Here is a 12530-nt window from a genome sequence, read left to right as displayed (position 1 = left end):
ATCAGGGAATAGAACATAATTATTTGTAGTATTTAAAAAACTGGTGTTCATCAGTAGTAGAGTAACTAAATAAACTATAACATATTCAATGACTGAAATGCGAAGTAGGAGTAAAAATGAATGAATGACAGCTGCATGCATCTACATAAATCTTAGAAGGATAATGTTAAGTGAAAATAGCAAGTTACCAATTAATAGAGTATGATACTATTTAAATAAAATCCAAACACAAGCACAACTAAACATACTATTTAGTGAGTCATGTGCCTTCGGTATATTTACAAAGGAACAGAGGAGAAAAATAAAAATATAAAAGATAATGATAAACTCAGAGAAGGATGCAGGTCCATGGAGACCCACAATATATATCAATGCATATGCATCAAATATTTTAAAATGTTTTCAGTGGGGGAGGAGAGAGAAAATGATTTCTATTTGAGAAAAAGGAAAATGCCTTGTTTCCATGCCAACTTCTAGAGATGTTTAAGAAAAAAAGAAATGTGTTAAGTTCTAATTTTACCTTTTTAAACGTGTTTTATTTTCATGACTTCTTTTCAGTATTGAAAACCTAATATAAAAAAAATCATATAATCATTTTATGCATTATCACGTATATCATCCTACTCCTGTAATTTCCTCATGAACCCAAAAATATTCATCCTAGTAATCATTTATTATCAACTGAAAGAGAACTGAAAAAGATTTTGTCATTTTTCCATATATATTTCATACTAATAACCAACCAAATGTTTGTTACAACTTCTAATTCTAAAGTAACCAACCCATCATATTTTACAACCTAAAAACATCCAGAAATAAACACCTTTGATTTTCTAACATTTGTGTATGCTCAAAAAACAAACAAACAACAACAAAAAAAACTGTCATAAGATGGTATGGCTTAGGTTTAAAAGATTCTTTTATTTTAACTTATATTTCAAGTTAATTTTGGAGATACTTGCTCCAAATAACATATGGAAAATGAGAGAATATAAATGACTATTATTTTTCAGTTATCCTTTCTCATAGATTGAAAGAACACTTGAAGAAAGCATTTTATTTTGAAGTAGCTAGAGTATTCTGTGATGTAACTCTAAAATGTTTATCAACCAATGATCCTTAACTTTCCTTCCAAGAGAGGAACAGGAGTACCTTTCTCCTATTTGCTGTTTTCTTTTCTTAGCTTAGCTATTAACACATCCAACTGCATTAAAGGTTTTAAGAATATTCCAATTTACACCAGCAATGGATGTAAATTTCCCTTTCAATTATGAGGAAAAACATAAAAATAAATGATATTCTAAACTGAAGTAAAATCTTAGATTATCAGTCCTAATATACGTCATGTGCTAAGCTATGGGGCACTTTCTTCCAAGAACAGTAGCTTTTCCAATTCTCACCCTTAGTTCAGATTCCTTAAAAAAAGGATGACTAAAATTGTACTTACTTTAGCCAACAGCTCCTGTGTCTCAGCAGTCAGAGGAGCATGGGAAAACTTGCAGTACTCTCCCTGATAACATTTAGCACCTGTATGGTAAAACTTGCAAGGATATTCATGTATCCCAAATGTTAAGGAAGAAAACAATCTTAATCCAACTAAAATAAATTGTTATTCATTTAATGACTTTATTTTTCCTACTTAAAGGCCTTTCTGACTAGTAGAATTTAAAATTCCTCATTTAAGACAATAAATTATGAATTGGGTTACAGGAAAAAACCTAATTTCAGGATGATTATATAAATCAAGTTTATTGGCTATCACAGGACACTTTCTGACTTCATATCCGTTCTTATAATAGACTAGAGATAGGCTTCATTGATATAAGAAAGAGATGTATATAAACACCTTGAGAGGTGTGATTATTTTTAAAACATTCTTTTGAGGCAGAGGAATTAAAGTCAATGACAATGATATGTCTTAACAAATCTGGATCCTCATGTAATAGGATCAATTTATACAATGTCAACATTGCTTCCTAGGAAAAGATTCTCAAGTTAGAATTTGAGATTTCTTGTACTGAATGAATGCAAATGACCAAAGCTGCTATTACCCTAAAATATTCATATTCCACGTTTTTATAACATGTCTGTATGAGCACTGAAGTGAGGGTTAGTCTTCAAATTAAGGGATAGCTCACATTTACAGAGTACAGAATACAGAAAACGAGCATTCCCAAATTATTCAGTCCCTGTCTCTTCTTATGAAGGAGCTTATATGAATATAGATTCAGTGAGTGAATGTCAATGCAGAAACTCTGACAGTCTTTCTGGAACCTGAACAGGTCTCATGAACCTGTTATACTTCTGAGAGAATTTCTAAGGAATCCCTCTTTTCTTACAAGGGGGAAAAAGAAAAATCTGTGTATAATTTAATCATTTCTATACTGATTTGGGTTTAGATAATATAATTTTGCCATAGCTAAAACACTGGTTTCACTCAAAATTATACATATTTAAAATGTTCATGTAAATATTTATGAAGAGTAAAGTTATAATACCTTGTGATAAAGGATATTATGCAAATACAGACAGTTTTCACCTCTGGTACAATATCCTTGTACATAAAACTTACACATTTCCTTTTTCTTCTCTATCTCTGCATCATGATCAAATTTACACTCATCTCCCTGAGTCAAAAGAAGGAACAAGGAAAAGCCATTATATCGCACAATTAAGTCATTACAATTCCTACTAAACTTTAGATAAGCAAATAACTCCAGGAAAAAACTCAAAGTTTTAGAAGCTGTATAGACCATATTCTTAATGAGTTATCTTATGAGTATATCACATTCATCTACTTAAAATTTTAAGTCCTAAACATTTTGAAAGTAACAAGAGTATTCTCTGATATAACTCTAAAATGTTTATCAACCAATAATCCTTAACTTTCCTTCCAAGAGAGTAACAGGAGTACCTTTCTCCTATTTGCTATTACATTTTTTAGCTTAGCTATTGACACTTCTAATTGCATTGAAGGTTTTAAGAATATTCCAATTTATACCAGCAATGAATGTCAATTTTCCTTTAAGCTATAAGAAAAAATATAAAAACAAATAACAATGCAAACGGAAATAAATTATTGGATTATCAGTCCTAATATATGCCATATGCTAAGCTATGAGGCACCTTCCTTCAAGAGCAGTAGCCTTTTCAAATTCTCACCCTTAGGTCAAATTCTTTAAAAAAAAAAAAAAAAGACTAAAATTGTACTTACTTTACCCAACAGTTCCTGAGTAATACAAAACATTTTTTTAAAAATTATCTTTCTTAAACATAAAAGAGTAGTAAAATTTTCTATGTGAACCTTTTCTAGAAGTTAACAGGTATGCTTTTAGAGTGTTAAATGGAAATAGGAGTTGGTTTTAGTACATTTTGCTACACCTTACATTTTAGTATATTTTTGTTTACACATTATTTTTATACCTTAATGCATTTCCTTTCAAGGAAATATTTACAAACTTGTTTTCCCTTGCATTTCACTGTGTGTTGGTTGATGAATCCCTGACTCATTCGCATGTGCTGCTTCTCTTTAGGTTTATCATCCTTTGAAAACAAAAACAAAAAACTAAATGTGAGAAACAGAAAATTAAATATTTTATTCCATGGCACAAAATTATTTTAAACCATCTAGAAAACATTAAGAGGTGACTCTTCTAAACTGACCTCCACGTATAGATTTGGGCTTTTGTATACCAGTTGAAAAATGACTGCTTTGTAAGTTTCAACAGCATTCCATCATTGAACATTAGTATTTATACAATTAGAATATCTTATTGTACTTTGCCTTTTTTTAAATGAGTAAAAACACTTAAAAATAGAAGTGTTACTACTTGTGATTAAAAAGTGAAGTGTAAGAACGAGGCTCTTTAGAATGATGGAGACCAAGCTGGAAATCATAAGGTGAACTGAAAGCAGTAGAATGTTTCAATTAAACGCTCTCTGGGTATGAGCTGAGTACACTAATCAGATCAAATAAACCTAACTAGAACTATACCATCAAAGATGGTGATAAAGGTACAAAAATAATACATTTAGCTCTTTAGAAGTATAAACCACTGTTAGTGTGTTAACTTGTAATACAGCTTCTAGCTTCTGCACACCAAGTTTCTGAATAGTTTGAGGAATACAGTATGTGCAGAGAAGCCTGCTGTACATTTATATGTTTGCTTCACAATAATGTCAAATTTCCACTTAGCACTACCAAATGTCTTATAAATATGTTAGTTTAAATCTGGTTTTATTTGGTTATTAAATTGTAACATATATGTTTAGAATTTGTTGCTCATGTAGAAGAGCTATCAGCTTTGACTGAATAACCTTTTAAATCAATGTAAACCAAATGAAAGGGAATACTGATGGGGAGTTAAGACACAAAGTCCCAGTGCTGGTCTGGCCCTGTGTGACCATGGGCAGTCACCTGAACCCTAGGGCCTTAGATTTCTCATTTGTAAAATATGAGGGCAGAGCAAGATTTTACATAAGTATGTTTCAATCTATAATATTTGGTATTTCTAGTATTTTACCACTTGTCCCCTGTGGCCAAACCTAATAAAAATGGTTGCCACACATTTTAGAAGCCCTTAGAAGAGTCCAGAGGAGTCACTTATTATCCCACCCTGATTACATGTGCAGACCAAGGAGGAAGAACTTCTACAAGCAAAAACAAACTACAAGCAGGGCAGGGGGTGGCTGGTAAGGCCAATGCTCAATTCCATATATTTTTAATTTACAGAGGAAGTCAAGAACCAGCAGACCAGGGACTGTAACAGTAGCATCTTTGTAAGACTTTGTGGCCTTTCAAATGTGCTCATGATTATTGATCTTCTCCCTGCTACTTCATCTGTTTTTCCACAGACACTGACAGAACACTCAAAAATCAAGGGGCTTGTGTGTATGTATCCAAAGCATCAGGTGAAACATGAAGGCTGTAAGTGGGTGCTGGTGGCTCCTGCATGAGAGAGAATGTGTAGCCCACTGAGGTTGGGGATTTCACTACTGATCACCCTCACTTTGTGGCTTGTCGCTGAGGATAAGACAGAAATCATCCTTGTACCTGCTCCTGTGAGCCACGATTCCTCAGTGATGCATTGGATCCCTCGTCTGCAGCACCAGGCCATTTCCGCTTCATTTTCTTCTGTTTACCTTTCCTGTGGGCAGCTTTAAGGTTTTTCTTTTTTTGTTTAATGGCTAAAATCAGAAAGTTAATTTTAATGATAACACAAAAGTACAATAGCAAAATAATCAGTAAAAAAATAAAAGATGATAAGAACCAGTATCACAGGGAAAAAAAAAGTACAATAGCAATTTACTCTTTAAAAGTAGTTCTGCTCAATGAGTGAACAGGCATGATATTGATCTGTCTTCCTAGAAACTGAGGGATTAAGATATCAAAGACAGAATCACTATTTCTGGACCCAATTCATTCTCTGTGAAAAAAATATATGTAGTATTGTCAGAAAAATCAACAACAAGATAATTACTGAAATCAGTCTTGCTAGCCACAAGCCAAATCCTTCTGACATGTTTAGAGTATTAAGAATCTAATTAGGAACTGACACAGCACTATAACAGTAAAACTTCAAATGTTTAAACCAACTGCATATATTCTTATCGCATTTTTCACTGAAAACATTTCATATAGATTAAATTTATCTATGACCCATTTTAAACACAAAAACATTTAAAGGGGGGAGCAGTCGGTGAAATGAGATTAAGAATTTCATTTACAGACTTCCGGCCAAGGTGGAGGCATAGACAGATATGCTGCATCTCTCTCCACAACTAAGAAGGAATACAACTACCACAAAACCAGCAATAACCAGAAGTTCCAGAAAATAAATGGAAATCCAACATATGAAGTTATAAAGAAGTGGTGCTTGTCCAGACAGGTAGGAGGGGTGAAGTCGGGAGGAGAGTTCAAGCTGTGCTGTCCGTGGTGGCAGCAGCAACAGAGGCAGGACAGTGGTAAGCACAGACACCCGTATTTAGGGGGAGGTGAGAAGCACCTGGTGAGCACCCCTGGCTGCAGACCAGACCCGTAAGCTTGCGATTCCAAAGCCGGGGAAGGGAGACCCCCATTGCCTTGGACTCTGAGGCCCGGAGAGGGTGGGGACGGAGGAGGAGGCTCCCAGTCTCTCAGTGGAGAGTTAACAGCAGGAATCCATCTTGGATCCCCACCCCTCACAGAAAACGCCACAACGTGCTGAGACAGGTCACCCAGTTGTGATGAGTGCACAGGGCTCCACCCTCTATAGCATAGAAGGTGTGACAGCCACGCCCAGGAAGCAAAGGTAACACAAAATGGTCAGGATGGCACAGATCATGATAAAGATCCCGGTGATGCAGCTGACCAGACAGCAAATATCTAATGAAGCAGCAGATAGGAAATCTTTCTGAGGCTCAGTTCAGAGCTTTGTTATAAAAATGCTTACAGACCTAACAGCAGATCTTAAACAAGACAGGGAAGGAATGAAGGCTAGCACTACTGAAATGAACAAAAACACATACGAAACTAGTGGTGAGGGAAAGAAAACCAGGGATCAAATCAACAACTTGAAACATAGGGAAGGAACAAACAGTCAACCAGTGCAGAAAGAGGAAACAAGAAGTGAAGAAAATGAGGAGAGGCTCAGAAACTTATCGGACAGCTATAAGCAGACCAACATCCAAATCACAGAGTTGCCAGAGGGTGAAGAAGAACTAGAAATTGAAAAAGTATGTGAAAAAAAAATGAAGCAGAACTTCCCTAACTTGGGGAAGGAAACAGATTTACAGGTCCAGGAAGCACAGAGAGTTCCAAAAAAACTGGACCCCAGGAGAACCACACCAAGACACATTATAAACAAAATGTCAAAAATTAAGGATGAAGAGAGAATCTTAAAAGCAGCAAGAGAGAAGAAGAGAATTACATACAAAGGCGTCCCAATAAGACCATCAGCTGATTTCTCAAAAGAAACTCTGCAGGCAAGAAGGGACTGGCAAGAAATATTCAAAGTAATGAAAAGCAAAAACCTACAACCACAATTATTCTATCCAGCGAAGCTATCATTCAGAATAGAAGGGCAGAGAAAGTGCTTGCAGGACAAAATAAAACTGAAGGAGTTCATCAGATCCAAACCACTGTTATATGGAATGTTAAAGGGACTTGTTTAGAAGGAGGATCAAAACTACAAACATTAAAATAAAAACTGTATCACAACAACCAACAACAAAAGCTAGGAAATTGAAACAAAGGCAGACTAAGTAGGCAACAAGAGTGGGAAAAGAATTATAGGTATAGGGAACATTTTGGTGGGAGGTCAGTGGGGAGGGGGAAGGGGGGAAAGGGAGAGAGATGGTACAGGAATTAAGCATAGAAGGAGGGAGTGGAGTAGATAGGAAGATGTTGAGAACTATATGCACAACCAATGGGCATGGACTAAGGAGGGGGACAACTGGAGGGAGGGAGGGGTCACTGGGTGGAAGGGAACAAAGGGAAAAGAAATTGGGACAACTGTAATAGCATAAACAATAAAGCATATTTTAAAAATTATGAATAAAATAAAAAATAAACTAAAAAAATTAAGAAATTGGAATAATAAGCTGCAAAAAAAAATCTCATTTACACAATGATACTGTAATAACTATATATGGTGTCAGATGGGTACTAGACTTATTAATATAACTCACTTTGTAAGTTATATAAATGTCTAATCACTACACTGTAAACCTGAAACTGTACATCAATGTAATTGAAAAAAATTTTAAAATTAGAAAAAAATCCACAAATATAAGCCTTCTAAAAAGAATTTCATTTATAATTCTCACTTGTCCTCATTATCTATGGCTAAATTTCATTTTAGTAATCTGAAAGAATACATGTCGGAGTTAGTCTGACCACTACCATTCCTGGCATTAAGTCAATTCGTCTTCAATGACAGCAATACAAACAGACATATCTTGTCCTTTATACATGCAGAGGCCAGGATTTAGCATGGCCTTTGATAGCCCTCCTGAACTCAGCTCCTCCTGCAAACTGAGTGTTGTACACTGAGTGGCCAGGTCTTAGTAGGGGGTCTCAGGCCACACAACCTCACATCTGGTGTAAAGATCCATAAAAACCATGATCTTAGAAGATGCACAATTCATGGACAACTGTGATTGTGCCTTAGATAGATGTTAAATCAGTGGTCCCCAACCCCCTGGGCCGCAGGACCGGTAACAGTTGTGCCCGTTAAGAACCGGCACACAGCAGGAGGTGAGCAGACCAAGTGAGCTCAGATCACAGCTTGAGCTCCGTCTCCTGTCCTGCCCAGGGCCGTGGAAAAATTGTCTTCCGTGAAACCAGTCCCTGGTGCCAAAAAGGTTGGGATCACTGCTTAAATAATAAAATAGTTTGACCTTTACCTTTCTGTGTACGCTTTGCTTCCTCTTTCTTCATGGATTCTTCAGAAAGTGGTAAGGATTCAGCAGCTTTTGCCATTTCTTTGGCTTTTATATACTGTTGAAGCTCTTCAGTAAATTTATCTTCTGATTCTTGATTGCAGATATCATTATCACTGTATACATCATAGTCTGTCCTTCTTGATTTTCTTCGCAGCAAATTCTTTGGTGATGTTACAGAGTTTCCAAAGTGCCTAAACTAAGTAAAAATTAAAATCTGATCATTGTTGATGTTGGGTGATGGGTATATTGGGTTCATATACTATTCTTTCCACTCTTATGTATTTGAAATTTTCCAGAATTAAAACAAACGAACAAAAAACACCCAGCACAGCAGCCACCCTTAAAGATAATTTGAGGGAAGACTCTGAATATGTACGCTGCTGAATTAAGAAGAGTAAACCCCTAAATCCCCCATATCTTAATTACTTAGTATAAAGAAATTATAGTATTATAATTCACATTTTATTTTTCCCTTTGCATTAACTATACTTTTAAATAGCTTAATTCAGTAACTCATGATTTCATAAAAGTAAATGATAATGGCGCAATTAAAAACCCACTACACTAAGATAGATATATCATAGCCACCAAAGCCATTCTTTTTCACATAATTCATAGCACTGGAGGCAAAAGAGGTGGCAGCCGTGATGACAAGGAAGAAAGAATTGCCAGGTTCTCTTTATTCAGGTTAACTTCACTGCCAGAAACCCTTTTCTGACCACTGCTGGAGCTGCTGTGAGAGGCAGCTGCAGACAAAGGCATCCACTGCAGCAGCCCGGGCTGGCCGCTGAGCCTGGAGAACCGAGCGTGATCACAGCAGACAACTGAAACTCCTTTGAGTATAAAAATTTCCAAGTATTGGTTACACAGCTGTACCCAGTTCTGTAATTACAATGAATATGTACAATATGTTTCAACTTAAAAGTTTATTTAAAAAATCCAAGTGTAAAGGGCTCCTTTTTCCCCCCAAGGGATCCTATTTTCATGTCAGGAAGAGATGACAGTCTTATTAAAGTGGCTGATGATCCTGCTCTAGAGAACATGTCTAGGCCCGATCTCTTATCTACTTTCTCTTAACTGATGGAGGCAAAGAATTCAAAACAAACAAGAAACAAAATGGAAGAATCACTATTATAATCAATATGAGGTAGTCCAATGTAAGGGTTTACTGACTGTAGGCCTAGAAAATGAATTTGCTCCTGCTTGAAGAATCCAAACAAACTGAAAAGGTTTCCTAACCTGACAAGGGCTTCGATGCACACTTTATCTTCATTACACCAGACAAGACTACCAACCAATCCAGCAGTTTTCAGGCCACCAAGTTCTTCAGTCTCCATGTCCTCAAGAAAGCACCATTTTTTTTCAACTAACACCATACAAAAACTTATAAACAAACCTTCTGGTCAGGAGTTGGCAAACATTGGCTTGGCCTCCTGTTTTTGTAAAGAAGTTTTGCTGGAACACAATCACACCCATTCATCACCTATTATCTACGGCTGCTTAGCTGTAGCAGAGACAATATAGCTCACAAAGTCAGAAAGATGCACTAACTGGTCCTTTATGAAAAAGTTGGCTGACTCCTGTTATGATGATTGTGTTTACCTTGGTTCTATGCTCACTGATTTTTTTTTAATGTGTTTTATTGATTATAATATTACATTTGTGTCAATTTCCCTTCCTTCTGCTCCCCTCCACCCGGTGGCCCCCCTCCCTCCAGTTGTCCCCCCCTTTTAGATCATGTCCATTAGTTGTGCATACAGTTCTTCTCAACCTCTGTCTATTCCATTCCCTCCTACCATAATCCTTAATGCCTATATCATCTCCCTCCCTCTCCCCATTCCCCCTCCCCGTTGACCTCCCCCCAACATGTTCCCCATACCCATAGCTCTCTTTCCAGTCTCGTTGCCTGTTTAGTTTGCCTTTGTTTCAATTCCCTAGCTTCTGTTGTTTCTTGTGATGCAGTTTTCATTTTAGATTTCATTGCCTTGATCCTTTTTCTAAACCAGTCCCTTTAACATCTCATACAACAGTGGTTTGGATCTAACGAACTCTTTCAGTTTTATTTTGTCCTGGAAACACTTTCTCTGTCCTTCTGTTCTGAATGACAATTTCGCTGGATAGAGTATTCGTGGTTGTAGGTTTTGGATTTTCATTACTTTGAATATTTCTTGCCAGTCCCTTCTTGCCTGCAGGGTCTCCCTTGAGAAGTCAGCTGATAGTCTAATTGGGACCCCTTTGTACATAATTCTTTTCTTCTCTCTTGCTGCTTTTAAGATTCTCTCCTTATCTTTAATCCTCGACATTTTGATTATAATGTGTCTTGGAGTGGCTCTCCCTGGGTCCAGTTTTTTTGGAACTCTCTGTGCCCCCTGGACCTGCAAGTCCATTTCCCTCCCCAAGTCTGGGAAGTTCTCTTTTATTATATTTTCACTCAATTTTTCAAGTTCTAGTTCATCTTCCTCGCTCTCTGGCAAACCAATGATTCTTATGTTGGGCCTTTTATAGCTGTCCCAGAGGTTTCTGATCCTCTCATCGTTGCTTCCCATTTCCTCTCGCTGCATTGGTTGACTGCTTGTTCCTTCTCCATATTCCGGTTTGTTGAAATGAACTCTGGATTTTATTTCCTCACCATCTGTCTCGTATGTGGTTTTGTTCCTTTCGTTATGAGTGCTTTTCGCTTCTTTCTCATCTTTTTCCAGATCTTTTGTGAATTCTGTAAGCCACCTGATAACAATGGCCCAGAACTGAGCATCTGACAGGTTTCTTATCTGTTCATCTGTCAGGTTCTCCATCTGTTGCCTGGTGAGCTGTGCCACCGGGATTTCTATAGTTGTCTGCCTCATTTTGACAGATGCGTTTTGTTTTCTTGGGCCGGCTGTCGGGGGCAGTGCCTGTGTACGCGTCACAATCCAGCGACCGGCGCCTGTCCGCGACCTATTTCGCAGCCCTGTGGCACTTTCTTTGGGGGCGGGGGTCCAAGATGGATTCACACAGTTATTCCGCTAGGAGACCGGGATCCGTCCTCCCGCCCCCCTGGGCCTCACTGTTCAAGGCGATGTGGTGGCTGCTTTCCCCAGCGTTGGGGTCGCGAGCTGCCGGGGGTTCAACTGCAGCCGGGGTTGTTCTCCCCGCCGCTGTCCCAGGTGCGACCGCAAACGGCTCCGCCCCCTTTCTCTCGTCCTACCTGCCCAAAGAGCGCCGCTGGTTTATAACTTCATATGTTGGGCTTCCGTGTAGTTTTATTTTCTGGAATTTCTAGTTATCCTTTGTTTTGAAGTAGTTGTATTCCTCTCTAGTTGTAGAGGGAGACCTAGCGCGTCTGTCTAAGCCTCCATCTTGGCCGGAAGTCGCTCACTGATTTTATTTAGTGGGCACAGAGAGAACCAAAAAAAAAAATCATTCAATAGCCAAAGCTCCTATGAAGTTTAGCTTAGTCAAACACAGAAATAAGATTTCATTCAGAATCAAAATATTACAACAATCCAAATGAGTGACTAAGTGTCCCCCTGGCATAAAACATGCAGGCCTACAGTACTGAAGCAGACCTCTTTAACTGTAAGTAAAATGTCTGATTTATTTGCATTAAAGAGATGAAATAACTTAGCAACATAAACAAAACCAGGACAATCATCAAACTATCTTGTTTTCCTATACATGAGAGATGAGTAGTACCAGTTGATATGATTCTTTTCAGAGGGCACCTAAATACACAAGATACAAATGACTGCTTAAATACTTTCTTCACATAACTAGCTATAAACTCACTGCTTTGATGTTTGCTGTTTTCTATATAATTTAGAAAGCATACAAACATATTATAACTTTTTTTCCTTTTGTAAGAAGTCTAACTAAAGTAGTTTTAAGTAAAAGATGCTTCTGCTTCTGATTCAGGATGATTTATTGAACTTGTATAGCTTCCTGACATTCTACAGAAATAAAGTACAGAAATTTAAAAATTCATAGTTCCATAGTAGGGTGCGGGTGAGGGTGGGAGGAAAGGCCATGAAGTACCTCCATCAGTAATTGAGAGGAATTCAACAAGTTCTTGGCAGATTTTTGATAAACAAAAGCAAGTTCTAAGATGGAGGCTGGGCTTAGGTTGAGTG

General features: G+C 37.4%; 1 protein-coding gene across 2 annotated transcripts in view; it reads right to left on the bottom strand.

Moving 5' to 3' along the window:
- ZC3H8 (zinc finger CCCH-type containing 8) overlaps nt 1-12530 on the bottom strand; it is a 40207-nt gene that overhangs the window by 16273 nt on the left and 11404 nt on the right. Inside the window, exons 3-8 of one of the 2 annotated variants that reach the window (XM_090281733.1) lie at nt 8386-8620; nt 5054-5187; nt 3424-3543; nt 2516-2627; nt 1448-1557; nt 521-568 (exon numbers count right to left, since the gene is read on the bottom strand). In XM_090281733.1, coding sequence (XP_090137859.1) covers nt 542-568; nt 1448-1557; nt 2516-2627; nt 3424-3543; nt 5054-5187; nt 8386-8620 — 738 coding nt within the window. In that variant the 3' untranslated portion in view covers nt 521-541. The remainder of the gene's footprint in view (nt 1-520; nt 569-1447; nt 1558-2515; nt 2628-3423; nt 3544-5053; nt 5188-8385; nt 8621-12530) is intronic. The other variant, XM_090281734.1, reaches the window with a different exon arrangement.

Source organism: Furipterus horrens, unplaced genomic scaffold (genome assembly GCF_987537825.1).
Source record: "Furipterus horrens unplaced genomic scaffold, mFurHor1.1.pri manual_scaffold_6, whole genome shotgun sequence".
Classification (NCBI taxonomy): Eukaryota; Metazoa; Chordata; class Mammalia; order Chiroptera; family Furipteridae; genus Furipterus; species Furipterus horrens.
This window is presented reverse-complemented; position numbering and strand designations above follow the sequence as displayed.